The 26,871-nt window shown below is 41.0% G+C and overlaps 1 protein-coding gene across 1 annotated transcript in view; it reads right to left on the reverse strand.

Moving 5' to 3' along the window:
• The window catches only part of LOC311495702 (unconventional myosin-IXAa-like), a 118,742-nt gene that overhangs the window by 26,438 nt on the left and 65,433 nt on the right, over nt 1-26,871 (reverse strand). Inside the window, exons 5-11 of the mRNA XM_084555248.1 lie at nt 26,279-26,378; nt 23,247-23,300; nt 18,043-18,143; nt 17,384-17,510; nt 12,398-12,487; nt 4,171-4,287; nt 2,571-2,705 (exon numbers count right to left, since the gene is read on the reverse strand). Coding sequence (XP_084411374.1) covers nt 2,571-2,705; nt 4,171-4,287; nt 12,398-12,487; nt 17,384-17,510; nt 18,043-18,143; nt 23,247-23,300; nt 26,279-26,378 — 724 coding nt within the window. The remainder of the gene's footprint in view (nt 1-2,570; nt 2,706-4,170; nt 4,288-12,397; nt 12,488-17,383; nt 17,511-18,042; nt 18,144-23,246; nt 23,301-26,278; nt 26,379-26,871) is intronic.

The raw sequence follows: 26,871 nt of genomic DNA on the forward strand, positions 1-26,871 counted from the left end.
TATTTTTATGTGTTAAGATTGAGATTTATTCTTTACGCTTATTTAAGTTCTGTGTGTTCTTGTACAAGGGAGGAAAAGTTACCGGAGTCTAATTCTTTGTATGTGCACACATACTTGGCCAATAAAGCTGATTCTGATTCTGACTCTGTTACTTGCTTCAGGAGTCAGCAGCAGGACTCTCTTTGGGTAATAAATAATGGTAAGGGTAATATGAACTTCCTCAGTTAACAATAACAGGGAAGCTAGGGAACTTTCTGTATCTTCTAAAAGTATGTGGCGGCAGATCTGAGGTCAGCAGTTTCAGGCCTGATACAGACAAGGTGTGGAGAGCTTTCTTGTGAAATGACGTCAAACTGAGGGTAGAAGGGGCCCGCCGTGCGAACTGCACAACTTTATTCAAACAAACACAAATCAGTTGAGATCTGGCAACCCTCGATGAGGAAGCTATACCAGCCAGCCTGCCTCAGAGGGGCCCCTGATCTCACCTCCACCTCAACTGTTGTCCTGTAAAATAAACTCACAGGACAGCAGATAGCCAAAGGTTCGGAGGACCCCAGTGATTAAAGGATAATAAACGTGAACTCTGAAACAATATTGGGCACCGTCCTGCGAGGGTGAGAGTCTCTGCAGCACTTTCACAGTTATTAGTTGAACATAACACAGGAACAAACCTTTAAATGAAAGGTTCATTCAAAGTAGAGATAATCATCGAGAAGCACCTGCTGTCAAAGAATGACTGCAAACATAACACAATTTATGGTACTTTTAAAAGAGCAGGAGGTTTATTCTCATTTCTTATACAATAATTGTTAGAGCGAAGTATATATTATACCAGCTTAAGAAAAACAGTGGGCATCTGTTAGCTTATTTAAAATCTAATAGTGATAGATGTGTCATGTGCGCATTTATAGTAACGAACTAATTCTGTATGTATAAAGCAAAATTACATCCTTTTCCTGGTATGACAATAGCTAAAAAGGGCTTAACTGTCACGTTTATTAATACTTGTTACCTCTGTGATTGTATGTGTGTGTGTGTGTGTGTGTGTGTGTTTGTGTGTGGCCTGAGGGCTAACAGAAACGGAAAGCAGAGCCATTAGCACTATCTGACTGGCGGTCTGTGATCTTCATCGAGGCTGAAAGGACGTTATTGCACTTGTTTACTGAAACACTGCTCTTTTTTTTCCACCCCCTTCCCCTCCTCGTTTAGCCAGCAGCGATGGGCCCACCTGCTAAGTTGCCACAACTTATCGGCATTCAGCAAGACGAAGACGAGAGCTGACAGCTACTGCGACACAGTCCATCTGATTGAGACTCATTATCTCCCCCCAAAATATCTCTCTCGGTCGTTTTCCTGCTATCAATGCCCTCGCTATTTCTCTATGGATATAATTTAGGGGAAAAAATCATGCACACAGAATATGAAGTGGTTTGGCAGTCGGTACCTGAATGAATAAGCATAATGAATACATAATATAGCTGGCCAGGGATTAGTGGTCCAGTAATGGCCCTTTTGAGTGAGAGAGAGAGAGTATGACGCTGGAGATGATGTCTCTCTCAAGCGTAGCGGCGATGACTCTGAGGAAGCAGCGGTGAAATTAAAGGGAAAAGGAGAGAAGGAGGCCATTTAGAGGCAAAAGTAGTAAACAAACCAAGCCAAGTGAGAAAAACACACAATGAGCTGCTAAAAGCTCAAAGTGTTGCTGGTGTTAGCAGCGCTTAGATGTCAAGATACATGCTGGTCTGTCTGATTTCAGCACTCTAAGCCAGCGTTTCAGTCAGTTCTGGTTATTCAGCACTTTTCCTCTGACCTTTTACACTAATGGATGTGTGCGCCAGCCTAGCTACATAATTATGGCTGCATGCACTGTAATATCAGAGGACACGTGGCTGGATCAGGGGACATTCAACTCCGAAACTGGATAATTTTTATCGGGAAAACCAGGAAGGCAGCCTCAACACTTCAGTTCAAGTCAGTCAGTTCAAATACAAAAGAATACAACAAAAACAAGCAGCACAACAACTACACACACGAGCACCCTCTCTAGCGTGAACTTAGTTTTCCTTCCTAACATCTCTATTGTGCGTTGTTCCACTGTTAAGGAGGCAGACTCATTATCACTGGTGCCACTTAAACAGGACCTCCACCACGTATACATCAAAGTATGTGTGTAGCAGCTCCCTCCCAACAGTGTGTTATTGTACTACGTTCAGAGTTTTCCACTAAAGAGGAAACCATTCGTTTTCACCGGCGTGCTGTATGAAGCAAAACTACAAAAACCGAAAAGGAAGCTAGGAGGCTCCATTCTTTACTTCACCATTCAAATCAAGCGCAAACAAAAGCATTGCTGAGGAATGTGCAACACCCACAATGTTATGACGCCAGCGCGCGGAGTGACGACACGGCACGGCGGAGGAGATCACGTATGAATGTTTGTGTGTCGCTAACTTCGTCATAGTGCCAGCGAGGCACAAAACGCAATGACGTGCTGTCAGCAACTACACAATAGTGATTGTCTGGAAGAGAGGAAAGGATAGGAAAGAGAAAGAAAGACTGTAACACCACTGTACCTGTTCCAGCTTGAAGATGTGTTGGTTGAAATAGTGCTGCAGCCGTTCATTGGCGAAGTTGATGCAGAACTGTTCAAAGCTGTTGTTCTCATAATCCTCAAAGCCGAAGATGTCCAGGACTCCTATAGACAGGATCTGGGGGGAAAGACAAATTGTTTCTACAGTTTCTACAGAACAGATGAACATAAATAATCCTTTTGCAACACTGCAAACATTAATTTATCTTCTTTTTTCTTTTCTTTGTCTCCCCATTTACAGCCTCAGTGTCCCAGTTGCCCCCTGGCTGTCATTAAGATTCATGTCATCAGATGTCATTAATACGCACCATCTGAGGAGGCGTTCGCTCAAAGAGGACCTCTAATTATGAAATGGACTGTAAAACTGGTTTCTAATTTAATTGAATGTTGTTCTTGAGTGTTGTTATTTGTCTCCGAAGAGTCATTTTTATTCTGGCATTAAAAAAACACACATGAACACAGGCCACGTATATAAACTGTTATGTGAACATAAGAACAATGACCTTGACAGAAAGTGCAACCTCATCGACCCCACTGCAAACACACACACAGATGATGTCAGTACCAAGGGAGACGCACACACGCACACAAACACACAGTGGTGTTTTCATCACTTCAGAGGACATTACATTGACTTACATTAGTATTCTAAAGACTTAATTCAGCCCCCATCCTAACTGCTACACCCCAAATCCTAACCGCAAACCAAGTCTACAACTTAACTTTAAATTTTAAGGTGAATTTATTTTGTCACCAAAAGAGGTGAAAGTCAACATATTTTTGTCCTCACAACAGGAGTAATACAAGTACACACACAAACACACTGTACTGGGACATCATAGGACCACAGGGTGTAAACTGAGCTAAGGGGAACTTGATGCCATCTGCCCAAATGTTCCTGGCACACAAACCAACACACACACACACACACACCCACAAACACACGCACACACACACAGACAGAAAGATCCGTTTTCTAATTCTTTAGATGTCCCCGCTGGGTACGACTTGCCAGCTGCCAATCCAACACACACTGACACGCGCACACACACACACACACACACACACACACACAGTGTAAAATTTTCATATCACTCTACTCCAGGCCTCTAGGAGTAAACAAAGAGACAAATGTAGAGGAGAGACTATGAACAATGAGGATGACAAATGCAGAGTCAGTGTATACTGATGTTCATGGTATGAACACTCACTTACCAGTTCATTAGGTACACTAGTGAAGATGAATGTATTTAGCTTCACCAACGTTATGGTACGCTGTTGATTTAACTGTGTTTTGGTGTTGTATCAACTCATGTTTCTATTATTTTGACACCATTTTAATCAGTGGGCTACGCTGAACAACATTAACACTCTGACATGAACAGTAAGGACTAGACCTCTATTTGTTATTTTTGTTGCAGTGTGTGTATTTCTTTATCTATATAATGTATATCATTTACATTATATAATACATGTGATGGTTGGGAGAAAATGAAATCTTGCTGCAAGAAACTGTATGTAGGCATGTTTGTGTATACGAGCACAAAATGTCTTTATGTGTGCGAGGGTCTTGTCATTCCTACCTTTGAACTGTCCTCCAGGTCCTTGTTGTTTAGCAGGGCATGGTTGGTTCTGAACACAATCCAGTCAAACAGCGCGCTGTACAGCGACTTGGCCATGGAGTCCCTCACCGTGCCCGCCTACACAAACACACACGCAACATGTTGGTTTACTGTTGATCAAAAACATATGGATTTTATAATCTGGAACAGGAGCCAGTTCTGTGAATGTGTTTCATCACTCTGGCTCACAGCCTCGCTGAAATAACTCCCCCTCTCCTGATTAGATATGTTTTTCAGAGGCGACGGTGAAACAAGTCAACCACTTTATACATTACAAAACATTCTTCATCCATGCATGCACTTGATCCTGTGCTGCTATCAGGGGGGCGGCCTCCTTTCACTGTGCCATAACTGAAAACATAACTAATCACGGCAGAAAAATATATCAGCTCTAAGATTTGTTTTATGGTCTTTGTTATTTGACTTGGCTTTGTATACACACACACAAACAGTTTCAGACAGAAGAAGTACTTTGTTAGAGTTAGGGAAGCTACAAGGTTTTGATTAAAATTACAGCTACGCTATAGTTAAGTTACCAAGTATATGGTGTCATGGTTACAATCAGTATAGTCAGGGGATGACCCTGGTAGTGCTTTAAAAAATAAGGTGGATTGTTGGTTGGACAGGAAAACAAAATTTGCCATCATCATCTAAAACTGATGTTTTGTTGACCCATCCTTCTGCTCCGACCATGTGTCTCTTGTATAAAGTAAAGCTCCAAGTAAAGCTTTGTCATTTGTCATATATGCTGAAATGACTGATGCAGCCGTTCTTCTTGGGAGGTTTTAGTCTCGGCAGCGTTTGTGTTGTGTAGCAGGAATATAGAGAGCACAGCTGCAACCAGTAAAACACTACTATTTTTTTCTTTTTATCTGGTCTTGTCTTGTGTTAATTCTGCAGAATTGTTATTATCAGTGTTTAGTCCTTCATCAATTACTGTAGATACTCAAATAAAACCAATAAATCTTCACTATATTAAACCCAGACACCTGCCACTGTGGCAGCTTAGGCCAGGGCACAAAGACAGCACGTTTAAAGCTAAAGAAATTTGCATACATAAACCTCCAAATCAAATTTACGATGTTGCTGTTTAATTCACAATAAAAACACACGCATTAAAAGAAAAGGAAAAGAAGATAAGTGAAGGAAATGGTAAGCGTTTTTGTTGTTTTTTTGTTTGACCTAATGCTAAGCTAAACGCCCGCTGGCTTTACCTCTACATTTAACGTAACATCTGTAACTGCTAGATATGGACGTGGCATGAGTCCTCTCATATCCCAGTTCTCTGGGGGAGCTGTGGGTAGTGGAGAAGTTAGAGTTAGAGAAGTGGATTTGGGACTGTAGCTTCCCTGGTTCAAATCCCCTCCACATTCATGGCTAAAGTGTTCTTGAGCAAGGCATCTACAGTAGCCCATATACGTCTCCCCAGGTACCTTGTATGGCTGCCAACTGCTCAAAGTGTACTCTCTGTGAGTACAAATGGATGGGGAAAGACAAAGAACAATTCCTTGTATGTTTATGCCAATAACATTTATTTACATTTAGATTAATAACTAACCAAGATCCATAAATCTACATCGTGCTGATTATTTACTCAAATCAGAGGATAAAATAAATGCTAGCGGGCTGTTGATATGAGCCAGTAGCCAACTAGAAATAGTTTGGCAAGGAGGTGGTGATTCATTAGCTATTAGTTTGAATAAATAACGGTCAATGCTGCCAGCCTGTCAGGGACTGTATACTGCCAGTGAGCCACATTTATATCAGAAATTCCCTTCAGGCCATTGTTATTAATAATCTTTTAAAGGATTATAACAATAGTCACTTTGTATTTAAAGGGCAAACACAGCCTGTGTGCAAGTTCCCAGACGGCTCACAACTCAGAGTTACAGGTCTTATGTTTGGTAGTTTTTCCGCGCACACTCCTTTAATACTTCAGGCGTTTTCAGTCGCGAGCCAGATCTTTAAGTAGCTGCAGACCTGCAGATCACTATTTGGACTATTTTTTTATGGATCACTTTTTGATCCATAAACAACAGCACTGCCAAGAGGACCCATTATTACACCTCAACGAGCCAAACAGCAACTATGCTCACTCTTAAGACATGATAGAAAGCATGCTAAGCTAACATAAGCAGACCTGACTTGGACTCCAGAGCACAGTCATTGGCAGCAATAAGTGTTATGATTGAACGAAGAGAAGAATAGGACAAAAGAAATCTGCTTCAACGCGGTCAGACGTTTTCATGGCAGGAACACTAAAATAGTCGTGTTCTATAATAATAGAGAGCCCGATTTATGTCTGCTCAGTGTAATCTGATCAGAGTAGATTCAATTTAGCAGAGAATGGAAATATATCAGAGCGACAATCGGCTCACACTCAATGCTAAATAACAGGATATTAACAAGAAAATAATATCAACCTGGCACAAGCAGGAGTTTGGTGTTGCAGAGCTGTGGCGGTGATCGACTTTGTCATTGGAACACATGACAGTTTCTAAAGTCCACCTTGTATACCAGTTTGCATGTGACTGGTTATACCTTGTCAGCTAGTAGATTAATACGCCAGTTAAAGTGAGAATGAATAAAACTGTAATAACTGCAAATGCAAAACCTTCATAAAGCCTAACTTAAAGGAGAAAAAAGAAGAGACAAAGACATAAAAATTAGATAAACCTAAATGACTTGAATCTGCTTCTTCATAGCAGTTGGTATGTGAGGACTCTGCAGCACCCTGTGAACCCAGTCTGGTCCCTCTGCAGACGCACTCACTTTAAAGAACTCTTCTAAACTTTGCCTGCTGAAGCCACACGCAGCCAACTGCTGTGTGATGAAGCAAAACCGTGCATTTTTAAACGCTACCTCTTCATTCCTGCATTATTGATGCCGCATGGTATTTTTAGCAGGCAGGCCTGTGACGTCCCTGCACCCACCAACTTATGTAAGATTGTTATGAATAATAAAACATTTCAAAAGGAATCACAATTTAAATGCTTTCAAATGCAGGGTCTTGGGATTGGCAGATCTGATGTGAACATTTGACATGCTCACTGAGCATGCATTGTGTCTGTGTTTAGCCATGTAATTTAATTATTCACCACAATGGGACCAGTTGGGAACATGGCTGAAAGAAAATGGTTTGAATATGTTTTAATGGACGGCCACCCAAGAAACTGATAAAATAATTAGCAGGACTTTATCAGAGGCTTTTATAAACTTTGTAAACTGTGGCAGTCGTGGCTGTTAAACCAGGACTTTGCTGGTGTTTGTGATTATAAGCCTCTGGAAGGGGAAGTTGTTGTTCTCTCTGTTTCCATCTCTTTCTCTCTTTCCTCCTCTTGAAACCACAGGAGGTGCGAAACACCAGCATGAGTTCTCGGTGCACGTGGCCTACTGGCTCCCTCGCTGCTGGATGTTTTGTGTGTGAGCGTTTCAACCATAGTAAGCCAATCTGCACATGTTTTTAATTAGTATTTATGTACTTGTTGTCTATGAGAACAACAAAGCCCATACTATTTGGGCGTCCATGTCTGAGCAGAAGTGTTTGTGGAACATTTTGCAACCCTCCAGCAGTAAAGGAGCACCTTTATATTCTCAGCATGAGGTGTCAGCTATTCTGAAAATAATATGAAGTGACACTTCTTGTACAAATATAACGTGTGTGAATGGGTGTCTGACCCCCCCACACACGCAGACTTCCCCTTCCATGTGTCTGTCTTTCAAACAGGAAGAAGGAAGTGGTGGAGTCAGATTATCTGGAGCCACATCAAAATGTCAAAGTCAAACAGCTTGCCTTATCTTGACAGACATGAGCTCTCACGCATGCACAGACACACACGTGTGTGCAATCATGATCTCACAGATGCACACACACCGACGTTCTTTCACTTCTCCAAGTCGGCCTGAGTCTAAGTTTGAGACAAACCACACAGAAATTTGCTTGGCTGAAAATAGTTGTGACACCCAAAGCCTCTGTTCAATGTGAAAAAGGTTGAATAAATGATATCAGTGATGATTAATGATCGTTTATAAAGACAGGTTAATCTTTGACCTCTCCAAACGTTGGTTTGTATTTGATGCAAGTTAATATGCTGTAATCGTCATCATTTGTGTTAAAGAGGGACAGCTCAAGATGTGTAAAAATATCCTGCTTTGAATAAGGGGTTCTATCTGAAAAGGTTTTTCTATTCGTCTGGTTAGAAATTACTGAGGGGACATCACATCCGAGTCACTGACAGAACACTTTCACACAGTGTATCTACATGCACTTGCCAGTTCATTAGGTACGCTAGTGAAAACAAATGCATTCCAATATGACAGACCTGCACTAAACCTTAGCTTCATAAAGTATTTGTTTAAAACTCCCGAGAGGCATATTGGAGGCTGTGGTTTGTTGCACTACTGAATTGTATTGTTTTGTACCGACACGTTTCTATTATGTTGACAACCCCATCTTAGTCAGTGGGCAACGCTGAATAACAGAAACACTTCAGTGTTTAATTCCATCCAGTTTAACAGCACCACAGACTACATCCTCCAAAATGGTCGCATAGTTTAATTACCACCTTTCTGACAGTGTGTCAAAATAAACTGAACATTAGAACAGTCATGAAGGGGGGACTTAGTTCAGGTCTGTTATATCAGAATGTATTTATTTCCATTCACTGTCCAGTGAGTGTACCCAGTCTGAGAAACTGTCCAGATGAAACCTCTAAGTTTCCTATTCGGCCTGGACTGGCTTCCAAAGTGCTGTCACAAATCCTGCAGATAAAATCTTCAAACTCTGATTTTAGGTGAGCTCAGAGAAACGTTCCAGCTCCAGCAAAGGAATTTGACTTCTGGTGTCAAACTCTGAACATACTGTACATCATTCCGCACGCTGAAGTAACAATGACCAAAACACATTCTTGACTCTTTGCTGGAAATTAAGGAACAGTGTTTATTTCTCCCTCAATTCAATGTCAGTGCACTGTGAAAAGAATCTCAGAAATGAAACTTGGGCACATAAACAAATTGAACAAAGGAGATTTACACAATACTAATGCCAATATAATGCCAGACTTAGAGTCTGTAACCATGCCAGCAGCTCTGTATTTACTGTAGGCATGAATGGTGGGCTAACATGCTGACAATGAGGACTACTGATGTTTAGCAGCTATGTTTACCATGTGGAACGGTTGCTGACAACTGTGTGTATTCTCCATTTTTTGTGATAGTTGTACCACCGTCTCACTGATCACACAACGTCAGCAACATCATCTCCAACATTGGGACATGGACTTTCAACATTATTCTCATTATTGATTGGAGATGTAAGAAAAGAAAGCCATCCAGTGACACATTATAAGTGATAATATACAGCACAATAAGGCTACATGTTGTTTGTTCTTTTTCAGTGGTTGGCTTAATAAAACATATAAGCAGCAGGGAATTTGTTTGATTAGGAATGTGTGAAGCCTATCCTGAGTGTGTGAGAAGCAGACCAGAAAAGCAACCTTAGGGGAAGTATGAAAAGGCTCCAAAGCCAGATTCAAAACTAAAATGCTGGATTGTCATGAAACATTAAGTAAGACCACTGAGGGATTGATTTGGTATCTCAGAGCGAGACTAAATGACAGTAACAAAGGCAAATGGTTGCCAAGCACAACTTGCTTGAATAGGAAATTACGTTTAGTGTCGTTATTACTCTGGGACAAAACCCAAACTATTCATAATACCTGACTCAAACAGACCGTCCAATAACTTTAGGGATCTTCTGAGAAAAAACACCATCACACTGAGGTTCACCAGGTCAGACACCTCATCCAAAATCTCCCCACCTCGACTGTGGGTGGATGGGACAACTGCCTAGCACACTTTCTCAACCTTTCTTATCCAAGTAGGAAGAAATCATTTCTGAGAAGACCCAGCAACGTTTGCCAGGTGCTTTTTTCCACATTTCCCTTGTATAAAAACAGGCGTGTTATGGATTCCACAGGTGGCCTCATCCCGCTCCCACGGCCCTCAGTCAGATCAGATCAGGGCCGGGCTTCAGTTTTCGCTATTTTCTGGTATTGTGTGTGTGTGTGTGTGTGTGTGTGTGTGTGTGTGTGTGTGTGTGTGTGTGTGTGTGTGTGTGTGTGTGTGTGTGTGTGCGCGCGCTCTCGTGTATCTTAGTGAAGACATAATTGAATGAGAGAGGGAGCAAATTTCTGCAATGTGAGGACAGCTATGAATCGTGTGGTTTAGTTTAAGGGTTGGGATAGTTATGATGGTTAGGGTTACTGGCTACTGGAACTGTACTTAGACCTACATTAGTATACATGTGAGGATACCTGCTGCACATATTAATATGTAGTCCATTAGTTTGCCTTAAAGATGTTCAGTTGAGGTTTCTTTAAAGCTGTCTCTCATTAAAACTCATCCTCTATATGTCTGATTTCTCATAAAGAACTTGATCCCATCCTCATAAACATTTGCTACATTTAAATCCTATATTTTTAAGATCTGATGTGCTTGCTAGCAGTCATTTTCTTTGTGACCTACCTTAGCCTATCGCAATGTTTCACAGGGTGTGATCGCCACGTCTATCAGCAGAAGATAGGAGTTTTCTGTGTTAGGTATGAACTTTGCAAGATAGAAATAAGATAAATTCTCCCCAACAAGACAGAGGTTAGTTTAATGTTGGCACAGACCTACAGTACATGGCACTTTTTTCCTCTCTTTGAGCATACAGTTGGGGATTTTCCATAAAACTATTATATATATTTTTTTCTTCATCTTCCCCGATGAATGGGGACTTTTGGGGATCTAAACATGTCTACCTCTCTCTCCTCTTGTCCTTATATATCTCTTGTTTCTTCCAAGACCACCTCAAGAAGAAGGGGGGGACGACTTTCATGGCGTGACACCAAAATCTGCAGGAGACGGTTTATAATAGCGGCAGCCGTCATCCAGGATTAGATTTCTGATCACATTGTCTGAGCCTCTGTTACACAGCCGGTCTAGAAAAGATGAATTTATGTCTTTGAAACATGTGTGACTGAAAGAGAAAGAGACGGAGACAAACACACTGAACCGGGATCTGGTTTCTGGCTCCTGTGCTGTATATTCCAGTGGAGGTTGCACATTCCTAAGACAAGACCACATGACTGGAGCGACGGGGGTGTGGGAGAGTGGGAGCAACCATTGTTGGGCTAAACTAACCCGTAGATCAGATGGGGAGGTGGAGCTGAGCAGGGTAATGGGCTATCTATGCGTAGCATTTCCGTTCTCAAACAAAAGACTCCAGGAGCCGGCCAGAGCTCGACCAAAATCAGTCCTACACAGAGTCGTCAAAGGCTTAAGGGACACAGAGATAAACAAAAACCCCTGAATGTTAATATTCAGTAGCACTGTGATACTCTTCAGTGGAGTATGTCTTGGTCAACCAAGGCGTCCAGAGGTAGACTGTAAAACTAGAGTATGGACGGAGTTAAGTCACACCACTGTACATTGGCTCGACAGGAAACAGGAAGTAGCAGAGGAAGAGACCCCCATCAAAGGAGACTTAGACAGGAGTAGTGGGGGCAGGGGGAATGCCACAACAAACTCCGTAGACAAGCTTCAAATCATGCACACCCAAACACAGAATCTCCCCTATAGCTGACGCACTTCATAACAAAACATTCAGCTCCATTATGCTTTCTGGAGACTGACTGGAATCTGCTCAGGCCACACCCCTGCACAGACCCTTTCCAGCATCATCAGATAAGGACAAACATATAAAGGATTTTCGAGAATGTGCAGCGGCTGTAAAGGACAGGGAGGTTCACCAATTTAAAAATGTGAGATGATGTCAGTGTGTTTGGACACAGGTCGCTAGGTGCAATATTCTGATGCGGCGTGTTGATAATGTAGCTGGTAGGGATTGTACCGACTAGTCGACCAGTTGAATTTACTGCTGTGCCGTTGATGCTTTAAGCAGGAAGTCAACTAGTCACTGGCCACGTGACATTAACAACATGGACGCCTTGGAGAAGACGGGTGAGGAGCCCAGTGGGTCACTGCAGCAAACTAGAAGTGGTTCATCATCAATTCAAAGCATTACTTTCTACGGTGTTTTTATGCGTGACATCATGGACTATTCGACGTCAACACGACTTTCACCACATATTAGTCGACTTTAAAAAAATCTGAAGTCGTTCAGCCTCTAGTAGCAGTAAATCACCTCTGCAAGTTTGTAGGGGACGATGAGCCTCTCTCCAACAGTCACCGTCTTCCTGGTTGTCAGTGCTTCAAGCAGCATCTCCTCTTTAACCTGGAAGAAGACAACAAATAACATCATAAACAAGAAAAAAACAAGGTCAAGATCACTGGTCACAGAGACACAGCTTCGATTTTAGAGTTTACACCATAAATAAGAGTTACTAAGGCAGTGAATGGGATAACATGGAGCAGTAGTAGAATGTAATAATGTCCCATAATTGTGCTGTATAAAGGTGTTCTCCAGCTATTTAGTAAGGTAATCAAATGAGACCGACTAAGAAGTACTGATCAGCAAAATTTAAGATTGTACTCGATGTATACATCAATCTCTGAATATGTAAAATCCTCCAATTCCCATAATGCAACTGATCTTTTGTCATTGCCTGATAAATGCCCATTATTGGAAACAAAATGCTTTGCTTTAAGTATTTGTTAAGTCATTTACAAACTGTACAAATATAGTTAAAAATATGTATTGGACAACATCTAACTGGCCTTGTACTCTCTACAAAGCTGAGGCCCTGCTGGCTCTAACTAACACAGCTGACCAAGAATAACCTGTAAACACTGCTCTCCGTCCACACAATACTACGTGGCCCTCCATGTGAGTTTGGACTGACTCTAAACTTGGCCCCAAACAAACCATTGATGACACGGCCACACTGAAAGAAGCAGATGTCACCCCACCCGTCTCCTCCATCTACAGGGATTATGAGAGTGGGCCGAACAGCTGCCACTGCCGAGACCGTGCATGTGCCTGAATTCATGTGAGATCACGTCACTGAGCGGTTTCCTGATGTCTTCATGTATGAAAAGCAAAGCTGCTAAAGTTATAGTTAATACCATTATGAATCTATTTTCGTCTGCTGCCTCCTTTGTAAAGGCTTTGACATAAACAGAGGAGGGAGGACAGGAGGAGGGCTGCGTGTGCGCTGTGTGCAGCGAGGGGGTCGGTGGGGGGGTGGCATAATCAGACTTCATTTCACACCGCCTGGTAATCCCTCCACTAAGAGCAAAGCCTATTCTGCAGGCTGGTGATTGGTCTTTAGCCGGTACATTTCCATGTATTAGTTGCTTGGTAACAGGCTTCCTGCTCTGCTATGATCACAGCTCTAATACCATAATACACTGAAGTTTGTAAGCACTGGTTTGGGGTCAGTGATTCGATTTGAAATCAACCAAAACAAGTTGAATTTGATTGTAGTTAGCTGAACCTCAGGTCAGACAGATGCTGTTCCCTTATTCTTTTTATGTGTAAAAGCAAACACCACAGCAAATTCATCTTATCTGAGCACTGTTTCTTTCCCTCGATGCACCAATCACAGCGATGCACCAACCATAATGATCTTTCTGGTTTTGTCTGTCTTGACTATAAGTGTCGTATGCTTCAAACTACACAGACATGTATTGTCATGTTTCTGGAGTCACTATTTTAAGAGAGAGTGGATTAAGTTGAAAGAAATATTCAAGTACACGTTTTCAGTTTAAGCAGCTGGCTTGGTAACATTTTCTACTGCTTTAAGAAACACACACCTGTGTAACGGTTTGCATTAAATATTGTAAAAGATGTAAAGCTCTTTATCATTAAGGCACCATCCACAAATTCAGGCTTTATTGGGATTTGTTCTCACAGAAATTCTCTCTCTCCGTACTGATTTCCAGTTTGTTTCTGGTTTGGTCAAATCACTCAACTCCAAGTCTCAGAGGATCCTGTCTGTCAGCCGTCCATCAGCCCATACAGGCTCTACTTCCTCTTCCGGTTTCACATCCACGGGAAACAGGAAGTGCCAGCCCGGCTTCATTCCTATTCATGCATCAATCCACACTCAGCTCTCCTGCAGATGGGTTCTCTGCATTAGTCTGTCCCAGCAGCAGTGAGTACCACGGTTCACATCTCACCCTGTCTGAAATGTTTAATCTTTTCACATTTGTACAAATTAGGGGCTCATCCACAGCCTGTGTGTTCACTTGGACTGAGCTTTCCAGTCCAGCGGTTCTAGACTTGCGTGACTCAACATAAAACTCATTTAGAAAGCCCTCAACAACCCATTTAACCCAGACTCTCTTTCGCAAAGTGTCTTAAAATAAACTCATGTGTCATCAAAAAAACATTAAGTACTACATAGTCTTACTGGTGCCTGTCTGGTCCATAGAGTATATCCATTGCCTTAGCATAAAAAGGACATTTATAAATTTTTTCAGTCTTATGAAATAGTTCATGCAGCTTTTTTATACCTCATTATCTCAAATATTTACTTTTTTTATCATTCAACTAAAAACAAAGACCTTAATTAGAGCTGAAATATCAAAAATACCAATACATTTATTTCCTGGAGAACAGTGCTTTAAAATTCACCCTACAAAACATCTTAAACAATCACATATTATACACTTATTTCCCCTTCCACCTTATTCCTGCCATATAGTTTAAGATTGTTTCCCATTAGGTGACTTTTCTTTATCTTTGTACCATAAAACATAGATTTATTGAGACTCCTTCTTTGATTTCATGAGATGTGGTTTTATTTTCCTTCAAGAATGCTTTGTATGTCCCAAGAGACAAATAGCCACCGCCTCTGCACCAACTAACAGACATCCAAATAAACTTGAACTTAAAACGGTAACCTCAGAGCATGTGGCAAACATGTGGCTCAACTCGCGTCACTGCCATTCTGGATCTCTGGGGAGTCAAAGAGACCAGTCTGGATGTTAAAGGGGAACCCTGGCAGGCTCTCCACAGTCATAACATCGCCGCTGTGCTGTTGACAGGAGTCTCCGGCACACTTTGGACATTGTTTTGTCAGCGACTCAACAAGCACATCCGGCTAATCGTTGCAGTTGTGACGGGGACCGGGAAGTGACATCGTCCCTCAATGCCAAGGTAAATCAAAACAGTATGGGAATGTTTGAGCTGCCCTCACCTCGCATACAGGCATACAGCTGTGTGTGTGTGTGGTCTGCTCTTAGTGTCAAGAATAAGGCAGCACAGCATCATAACCTTGTAAATACTGCATGGCACGTTACCCCATGTCAGAAAATGTTTAACCAAGTCTCTTTTTCCATGCTGCGGACAGATAAAGAGTCCGCAGCAGTCTAAACCTACAGACCAGACTAATTGGTGTATGGTGGGAACTTAAAAGGTTGACTAGATTGTGGTCAGGATAATATGACATAGATCAAGCCCTCATAATCAGTGGTTTAACAAACTACAAACTACACACAACTTTTGTACATGAGAGCTGTATTTTACTGCTACTTTCAACTTCTACTTCCTACCATTTCAGAAAGAAATATTGCAGTTTTAACTTCTACATTATTTGCCATTAAATAGCTACTTGTTCATTTGAAGATTTGAAGTTTAGCCTGTTACAAACAACACATACAATCCAACAAACAAATAAAGGCAATACAGTTTTTTTTTTGTTTTTTTTTGCGGCTGAGAAGCAAACCCGCAGCGTCATGCTGCCACCACCATGCTTCACAGTGGGACTGATGCGTTTGTGGTCATATGCAGTGCTAAGAGTCGACCACACAGAAAGTCTAGTCTGATGATCAAACTAATTATTAGACTACGAGCACCTATTGTCTGGAAATCCGTTTTCATTTTAAAGAGGATGAATGTTTATGCAAACATTATATATTATGGTTAACCAGATATTCTGCCATCTAATAAGTACTTTCTACTTATTTTGGTAAATAAAATCATTTGCAATGTAGTAATTTAATACTGAGGTAATAGCAGTAAAAGACATCAGCACTGGCCTAATCATTGTTTAAAAGAAATGTTTTTGGATCTAATGTTTTCGTTTAGGTCAGAAAAACACAATAAAATTTATTCAATGAAGAAAAAGACTGTTTAAGATGCTCAAATAGATGATTAATAGTCTGAGCCAGTTTTACTAACAATAATCTGGATGCTGATACCAGAAGCTGGGTGAACTTCAGGTGAACTTTACTTTCAGACGCAACAAGTCTGCTTTCAAATTAGGCAAACACTGACTGTAATGTGCAATAAAGGATGTGATTTGATGAGAACCAACCATCCAATAAGCATCCACTGGCAAAAGGAAAAGGCTGCACTATATAGAAACAACCTACAAAAATATTTTACCTTAAGCTTAAGCAGCAACATTTTCAATTAGTATTAAAAGCGCTGCTAAAACTATCAGTGTCCGATATATTGCTGTAATTATCTAAATAAAATTTAACCATGCAGGTGATGTTGACAACGACAGGGATGCGTTGTCCCTGGTGGGAAAGCACGCTTCCGCAACAGGGCGCCAGCACAAGAGGGCTTGAAATAGCCTCTACACAAACAGTACTTTGGGGAAGTACTGGGTGGTTGGACGGCTCTTTGGGACCTGAAGCACCTCTTAACATCCGCTGTCACCACAAGCTGTGCATGTACACAGAGCTCTCTAAAAGCCTTTTTGTAAAACCCACATGTGGGATATGAACTCTGGCAATGGGAGTCACATTTTCTCACAGTGTTTAGAAAACACAGAGCGGAGGCAAAACTTATAGGGATGCAACTTGTTTGTTAAAGTTCACCAAGTCCATGGAGTTTTAAGTATCTCTAGTGAGCATGAGTAGGAATAACTTCAAGAGGGAAGATGGCAAAGAAAGAATTTAGGGAGAATAAACAAACCCTGCGGTATAGCCCTGCTCATTTTTATTATCCTTCAAAGTGAAGCAGAATATTATATTTCAGCATAATGTCAGCAAAACCAATACTTCTGTGTTTCTTGACTCAGACATTTTGATGTGGCATTTTCCGCTGGACTCTCAGAACTGAATCATGCTTAACAAAAATCATTTTTGCCTCACCCTCACATGGTTCGGTAAACTTTGTCGGTTTGAACTATATACTAAAGCCAGACAACCAACTGAACATCAGTGCTGTTGATTCAGTACTCATGATCTGTATGATCTGCGTCATGCTGCTCACCTCTAGCAGCTCTGAGACGATGGGCAGGACCTCTGGGTTACAGATGTCAATGGAATCGTCCCTGTAGGTCTTCTTCTTGTAGCGGATGTTTCCCAGGTGGAGGATTGCTGACAGCAGGGAGAAAATCCTGACGAGGAACACAGACATTCGTTTTTATTACACTAAGATAACCAAGAGACCTTGCAGGCACTGCACTGTTTGACAACAAACTGAGACTTAACCATATATTATATTATATAGAAAAAGAAAAGAAAGGGGAGCTACTTTTAATGTTTCATGGGTGCACAGTACTGCCTGTTTAATGCATCTTACATGCACACTTTGAAACGGAGCGCAGTGACCTAGGGACTGTATTAACCTCCTGAACCATTTAAAAAAAGAAAAGGAAAGAAAAGGTTTGACCTTTTCTATTCACTTTCTTTTAGCGAGACAAGACACAACTCGGCTGGTAGCTGGTCAACTTAGTGAGCACGTAGAAATATCATTTGAGAAATTAATGAAAGTGAAATGTTTAGCAAAGAGATCAACACATGAGAAGTGTGAGTACTGACAAAGTCACACTTAGTTTATGTCTACTGACTTTATTGTAGCTAAGCCACTGCTGTGTTGGTGTTTCAACAAAAATTTGTAGAACAGTTGTATTCTTCTTGTAATCTTACTGTTTGCGTGTGGCGGGTAGGAAGCCGACCATCTCCATAGCCAGCTGCAGCCGCTCAAAGTCATGTTTGAGGTCTTCTCCTTCTACTGTGAAGCAGTCCTGCTGGTGTTGGGTGGAAACACACGAGACAGAAGAAGAAAGGGGGAAAGAGAGAGGCATCAGCATTACCAATCATTTATTATGATAATATAGAACACCAATATTTGTGAAACTAACTGCTGTATCAACTGTAGAAGTGTCCAGGACTAGCTACATGACTGTACTTGTGTCTGACTAAGCAGGGTTTCCAACGGCATGTCGCATACAGGATGGGCCACGTGTATTGGACATACAACATTTGATAAGATGTGCAACAACGAAATTGTTTTTGCAGGTCACGATTAAATCTCTAATCTTGACTGTCAAGTTCAGAGGCCATAGTCAAGAACAGTAATTCAAGTCTTAAGTAGGTCATTGTGTACCCTTCACCACATTTGAAGAAATTTCTAACAGAAATAGTGAATGCCTTTCAAGTGTTTAATATTTATAACTTTAAAAAACATTTGAGAACAGTTCAAACTGAAATTATAATGAAATATAAATACACCTTTCCGTGGCCACACATTAAAAGATAATATTCATAATTTTATTAATGACATAATGTTTCAGTTGTTGTTGGGTTTGCAGAGAATGTTTTTTTTTTTTTTTATTAAGTCATTTATGGAATTTGTATAGATAATCCTCAGATTTATAACTGAGTCTGCCATGAGTCAAAGTCATTAGTTAGTGGGCTACTTCACACAGCTAAGGCTACACATTTATTTGGTTGGACCATAATGTAGAAACTTAATTAATCACAGAAGACAACATTTGGTAAGTGTCGCAACTCAGCAAGCAGCTCGGCAAATGACAGCAATTGCTCTTTCTATTGACAGTCATCAACTGAAGCAAAACATAGTGAAAACCTACTTTTCTGATCTTATATTAGGAGATGTAAGCCACCTCTGTAAACCAAGGGAAACCCTGCTAAGTGAACACGAGTACATTCCTGTGTAATCATGAGACACAGATGTCATATAGTGTTTGTTGGTGAATTTTAGAATGAATGAGTGCTGCCACGATTGCCATACTAAATGAATGAGCACTTGTGAGGATGTGTACGTAGACAGCAACTGTGTGTGCGTCTCCTCAGGCCCTCCGCTTGGTCAGCGGGTCTCAGCTCCAGCAGCGAGCCTCTCTCAGGCTGTAATTAACACATACCAGAGCGGGCGGCCAGTGAGAGAAGACACAGGAACCCATAATCCACACTCTGGATCTTCTACATTTTACCATTCAACACTCCTCTGCCTCGCCATTGTTTTCCTTTGGCGTACAGCTCGTGAGGAACTGCAGAGCCAACAATCAGCGTGTTTCTCCAGTGAGCTTCTCCAATTGCAACAAAGGGGTTTTGAGGCTTCTCGAGATACGGCGAGACCCGGGGAGGGCCAGCTTTCAAATTGCCGGGTATGTTCGACCTCAGCGCCAAACAGCACAATGTGATACGTTGGAGGAAGTTGAGAAAATAAAGAGATCAATTTTGGCCATTGCAAGGGAATACTTTGGTTGAAAATGAAAACCTTAGCTATTGGTACTTAAAAAAGCAGGGATTCTTGAACACAGTAAAGAGATGATTAGGAATCAATCTGTTCTTCATACTTGTTTCAAACAAAGAATCTTTTCTCACTTCAGAACTTGAAATTGTAATCTTATGCCCGTTGCAACACTTCTGCTGCAGGAGCCCAGCTGACTGTGCACATTCAGCTTTTAACAGATCACACAGGGATCCTGTTAACAGTCCAGGTGCTCCATGTTACTTACCATGACTTGATTGTCATGATTCATGTCACTGGGGCACCAAAAACAACATGCCACCGCGTCACTAGACATTCCACACAACCAGAAACCACAGACACCCAAACAAGCACAAGATGCGAGCTCACAGCCACCGAGGCCCAGAACCAAACACCCGGCTGCACACATCAAATGCAAACTTCTAGAAAATGTTTGGTCTTTGGGATCTTTAGACAAATACTCGCAAGTGTTATTCACATTTGTTTATTTTCTATTTTTAGTTCCAGACGCGGCATCTGGACTCTGTGTACACAAGTGACTGTTCAAAGTGCTGGGAGTCTCCATTTATCGCAACACACATTGACCAATGGTGGAGATCAGAGGTTAAATAGACCCAGAGGGCTGATCAGATGCTCAGACAGCTGTCAAAGTCTGCCAAGCTTGGTGTGTGTGTGTGTGTGTGTGTGTGTGTGTGTGTGTGTGTGTGTGTGTGTGTGTAGACAGTGACATCATCTCCTTGGACGGTGGGGTCACAGACTGATGAGGTCATTGACTGACCCTTGAGAGAGAGACAGTGTGTCAGCAAACTGCGACAGGGGACAGTTGTGTAAGGAAAAAATATGAGCGAGAAAGGGAAAGAATGCAGGGTATTGGACATTCTGGGAAACAAGAATATGAGATGATTGCTAACAATCGCACGGATTTTGTGTACTTTTTGTATACTGTACTTCTCAACAACAAGGCAATTCAAAGAAAAAATATGCTACATTTAAATCAAACTGGTTTATCAGGTAAATAAAATGCAGTAAAAAGACTTGGGGTGTGGTTAGTCTAGCTTAGCACAAAGACTATAAGACTATAACGAGGGAACCAGCTAAAGTCGCTCTTTAAGTGTTGGCCAAGCACTTGTTGACTTTGTTGGCTGTTAACGTCCATTTCAGAGTTGACTGGTGAATCAAACATATATGACTGGTTGACGTGTCAACAGAGAATTGTGAAAAGCTGAAGCCAGCTCAACTTTTATATGTAGCGCGCTGCCACGGCTGTCAGAAAGCAGCCAGTGTTGGGCGTCAGTTTATTGCTTCATATGGCCGACTTTAATTGACAGTGAATAATAGTACTTTCTCCAGTAGTCTGAGCACAACATTAACACATCTAAAACTGACGTACTAGCATTTTGTTTTGCTGAACCCAAACACTGGAACCTCACTGAGGCAACCAGACTTTAAAATGACGTACACAGTGACTGTAATCAGCAACCATTTACGGAAAGAATTGCTTTAGCACTACCAGAAAAAAAACAGAAAACGTCTTACATTTCTGTTTATGTGAGGGTTAAACAATCTGGAAATAAGTTAGCTTTAGAAGTGTTGGTGGTAGGTGTATTTTTCATGCTGCCAGCAGTCTCAGTGCTACACAAGGCCAAACATGTCCCAGCTTACATCAGCACACTTATATCAGTTTTGTCATCTCATTCGTGGAATAGAGTGCAGCTACGCATTTATTTAATAATTTTTCCGTGGACAACAGAAATTCTATTGTTTTACTATCAAATAGCCCCCCTATGTGAGGTAGCTGAAAGCTCGCAGCTTGAAGTCAAATCATTTACATTTACATTAAGTGAAATCCCACAGTCATTTCTCTAACCACTCCTCCAGCCTCTCCACATCTACCATTTTTCTAAAGAATTGCTATTTCCAGTAAAGTCGTGATGTGGAGATTATTCTGCATTATTCACTGGAGAAGTGCTGACAGAGGTTTTTGATACAGGATACAGTTTGACACATTTTTGAGTCCATGTCACGGCTGCAACTTCTGGGAACCCAAAAAAGAAGATGAGCCCATTTCAAGAATACAGGAAGTACTTTTAACTGTACTGTTGTAAATAATCTCTAAAAAAGGGCTAAAAAATAGTGACTGTCCTGGACGAAAGAGCGGTTTACAAAAGAGGGAGGCAGAGAGCCAAAGTCAAGAATGAAATACAGTAAGACCACTAGTTGTATCTGCGCTGACCGACTCTCATCTCAAGTGTTTGCTTGCAGGCAAAGTCAAAGTAACATAATCTCCCATTAGGAGATACTGAATCCCTAAAACACACACGACAAATCCCACTGACCAAACATTACTCACTTCAGGTGGAGGCTGGCAAGACAGAGGCAGGCTCAAAGACCATAGCACAACAGCAAACACATACACAAACTGGACCACACACCTCGAGGGAAGTTTCAGGATGTGAAACAAACAGCAGCATGTAGGAGTTGATAGGGCCGAGAATAAAGCTGTTTGGGTTCTGGCCTACTGTGTCCAAACTGGACAGTATGAAAGCAACGCTCAAAGTTTATATCTTTATCAAAATATTTGAGCGTTCTTGCCACAAATGCCTGTTTATTCTTGGTGCAATGATATCTAAAGTGAAACTATTACCATACTAAGACTTGTTTTGAGTGTTGATACAAGTCTAAATTGAATCAGCCACATGTTAGTTCACTTTCTGCAGGAAGGCTTTTCTCACTGCTTACACTCTGCCTCCCTGCTGCTGCTGTGAGCACGCTTTGCTATAAATAACAGTGACATTGCTTAATCTTAAAAAAGGATTATTGGAAAGCAATAAACCAAATATTTATATGTATTACAGATATACATGTAGATAGATAAACCTTTCAAGACAAATTTGTCATTTGTGTCATGTGACATTTCCCTGCAGCCACTTTCAAACATCTTGAAAAGTCAAATGGGTGACGAAGCTCAAAACTTATTTCATGTTTTCTCTTCCCTCTCCTGCTGTTGAACCCCAGATAATGAACCCTCAAGCTCATACGCTCCTCCTGATGTCATAAAGTAAGTAAAGTAAAGTAAAATCAGGCATTAAATGTAAATTTCGTGGTGAAATCCTGAACCTTCCCTTTAAAGATGGCCGTTTCCGGCTTTGACATCATGATCCATTTCCCATCAGCAAAGCATCCAAAGCCAAAGATTAGTTTAAAGGGATTCCTTATTGTTTGAATACTTGTTTAGTTAATCAGAACATAGACACATCCCCTTGTTTCAATATGATGTATATGTTTTAATATATATGACATGAGGGATGTTTCTTTCTTTAAGATTTTAAGATAATTAACCATCACCAGTCATACTTTTTAATGTCAAAAAATCCAGTAGAGTCCAATGTTTGGATGAAGGTATCCCTTTAAACGTTTTAGAGGCACTTCTTCATGGAGCTCGACCGGCTGAGGTCAGTCCAGGTCGCTTCCATCTTTAGTCCATTTCACTGGAAGCAGGCAGGCGTGGACAGCCAAGAGAGAACAAGACCAAGACTGGCACCAAAAACCCAGTTCAGCACGACACACCCAAGAGCACAGACGTACACAAACAACTTGTCATCCACGTGATACTGACCAGCTCACTCTCATAGTAATTGTCCCAGTGGAGTTTGTGCGATTTCTTTGTCATCTGGAAACAAGGCAGAGCGGGTTAAGGAGGCTTGAATTATACTCACACACACACACACACACACGCACACACACACCCACACACACACACACACACACACACACACACAAGGACACGCAGTCTTAAAAGTGATTGAGAGAAATGGCGCATGCGGTTAATAAACACATGAGGATAAAATGACTAATCCTCGCGCACAAACAGACGCAAACATCCCCAGAGCTGTAATAATCAAATCCATAAACCATGACCTCATCAGAGATGGTGTTGGAAATAACTGGTTTAAATTTCAGAAACCACGCAATCACAAATAAGACGACAATTTTATAGTTTGGGTGACATAAACTCCTTTCTACAACAGCAAAGTCGTGGTGTGGAAAGGTATCTATGACTTTTACTTAAGTAAAAGGAGCAAAAACAGCATAAAAATACTAAAATCTCCATTTAGAATTTAAAATCTCACTAAAGTACATAAGTCTTATTATATTATTATTAAAATACAGTCAAACAAACCCTGTGATTATTGTTCGATTGTTATATACTATATTAGTGCAGTGATATTATTATAGCTGGTAATGTTGTAGCTTATTATAATTATATACTGACGCAATAAAGTGCAATAAATTATTCACATGGCTTGTGTGTAAAATTATAATCAGAAAATTATTCAGTAACTAGAGCAGTCAAATAACTGTAGGGTGTAAAACAAGTCAATAAATGAATGAAACTATTCTTTCTGAAATAGACAGTACAGAAGTACAAGAACATCACAACTGTACTTAATATAATCCTTAAGATTTTAATGGAATCAGTCAAATCTTATGTCATTAATGACTTTGCACTAACATAGTATATAACATTTTTAATTGTAGTGCTGGAGGCCACCGTTCCTGTGTTGAATTTAAGTTATCTATGTTTACTACAAGGGATACAGAAGAAAACGCAGCATGGACAGAATCCAGCACGATCTCATGATCTCTTTGATATCAGCCTCTCTGTTTGCTGTACACACTTGGAACTGGTTACCGTTAATGCAAATGGCCTACTTAGCTGACAAAACACAGAGTGAGCACGCACTGTTTGCTCATTGAAAACATGTCTACAAATGAAAACAAATATCACGTTTCCTCACTCCACATTTAGGTTTTGCATGGGAGTAAAGTAACTTGAAAACTGCAGTGAACAGAATCATAGCATAGCATAGCAGCTGTAATTATTTGTGACTTTATTTAGTTGCACTGTAAACCAAGTCATGGCGGATGATTGGTAACCTGCACAGACCTCTTGCACTGTAAACAGATACGCCAATTCATTTTCTGTTGTAATTCTTGGAAAGCAGCTACTTGTTAAGCTTTGCATTATAGCATTGTTTGCTGTTTCCAAGGCAACCACAAGTGCAAATAAACCAGAAGTGTGTCCAATATAATCGCCTCCCTCACTTATTCGCTATTCCCTGTTTAATGGACAATCAATAGTAGGTTGTAAATTAACATTTAAGACTCTTATTATTGTCATTATTTAGTCACACAGCTGTAATTTGCGCTTTTGTAAAACGTGACGTAATACACTGTGGGACTGATGGCACACACTTTTCATTCCGTTGTGTAGCACTGCACAATTTACACACTCAACTAAAATCACATTTTAGAAGAATACGCATTTTCAAATACTTAGTTAGAAATCACACAAAGAGGACAACATCCATCTCTGAGCAGGGAGAGACTTCAATATGGGTAATCATTTCGCTCCTTTGTTATGCTGTTCGTGTGCGTCAGTGCAAACACACGCGCACTAATGTTCTGACTGCCAGCGCACTCTGCACGAGAGCAAGTCAGCGCCAGACTGACTAGCGACTTTTGTGGTTGTCATGGAAACAGAGCTGCATAGTAACAGGCAGTTGGCAGCAGGAGGAGGGAGGCTGGTCGGTGGTGGGGTTGTTGTTGTTGTTGTTGTTGTTGTTGTTGTTGTTGCGGGGATTAAGGGAGAACAGCGGGAAAAAAAATGTTACTTTTTTAGGAAAGCTTTTTTTTTTTTTGCATCCCCAGTGTGCTGCTGGAAGAGGAGGGAATAGAATCATCATTTATCAGCTGCCAACACACACACACACACACACACACGTACTGCAAAATATGCACACATATGTGGCCTTCTGGCGAGTGGACAAGCATGTGCATATACCCAGACACACAGAAACCCACAGTTGAATTTCTGGACGGATGCAATCACTCTGTCTGAGCATTTGGAAGCGCTCCAGTTACAATAAACGAACAAAAAGACCCAACGGAGAGAGAAGGAGATGGTAAAATCATCTTCATCAATCTCTACAGGGCGCCTTAACCTAAGAAGGTTACTCATCCTTTTCTTGTATTTGGGTTGAATGCCCATCATTTGTGAAACTCACAAAAATACCTACAAAATTAGATTTTTTTTGTCACTCCTGGGGCGTATACTGGTGTGTGGGAGACATAACAAATCATACACTTCAAATTTAAATTCAGCCTGAACCCAAAAAGTGTTATTTTGGGAATTTCAGTCTGGACTCGCTCCAAGAAGCACATGTCAAATAATTTGATGCTCTGATTGGTTGTAGGACAATCCAATTGCTTGCGGAGTTATTTTTTTCTATACAGGTTGAAACATGAAATCTCTACAATGAAATCCCAATTGCGCCTTAACAGAAATACCTGGCTACTTCTAATACTGTGTGTGGGATTTTTTATATGATTTTTGTATCAGTGAGATGAAGCATTTATAAATGATTGACTGCATTAGCAAGAAACAGACAGGCTTATTTTAAACATTTACAATGACAAAGTACACTTCAAAATCTCTTTTTTAAGGGAGTCCTGGCCGTGATAGGCAGTAACAAATGCAAAACACAGTTACAAAATTACACAGTTAACACACAAACAAATAAAAAAAAAAAAATGGTTAAATTTACAATTATTTCTATATATGTGAGTGTGTGTTCGCGTACGGACCTGGTTGAGGTAGTGGTATTCCTCAGGTTTGAGCAGGTGGAAAGTCTTCCTCTCGTCTTCACTGGCCCCAGCCAACAGGTAGTAAAACACATGGTAGTTCCTGCAGACACACACACACACACACACACACACACACACAAGTTAGACGGTATGATACGACAACACAAACCACTACACAAAAACACTTTTCACGTTTTCTTGATTCATTTTAAATTCCTTCAGAGGTGAACTGAGCACAGCAGCTTTTGCATCTCCACACCATGCCGAAACAACATCCGTTAAAAGAGACTCAATACGGAGACTCGGAGCAGCGAATAACATTTTATGCACAGCTAACTTCTCAAAAACCGAACCTGCAACACGTGACAAATAAATCACACCTCTGATCCAGAGGGGTTCACATTTCAAGTGTAACAAAGCTGTAGTGCGGTGTGTGGGCTGGAGGTAACAGTTCTGATTAGCCGTGACAAAGGCTGGGGCTTCGGCCAGTGCAGTGAGACGTAATTCTATTACAGCTGGAAACAAGCTCCACTTCCCTGCAGAGGGACACTTACTGTTTGATGGAGTGGTGGAAAGTTATAAAACCCACAGAG

Source organism: Chelon labrosus, assembly GCF_963514085.1.
Source record: "Chelon labrosus genome assembly, chromosome: 11".
Taxonomy (NCBI): domain Eukaryota; kingdom Metazoa; phylum Chordata; class Actinopteri; order Mugiliformes; family Mugilidae; genus Chelon; species Chelon labrosus.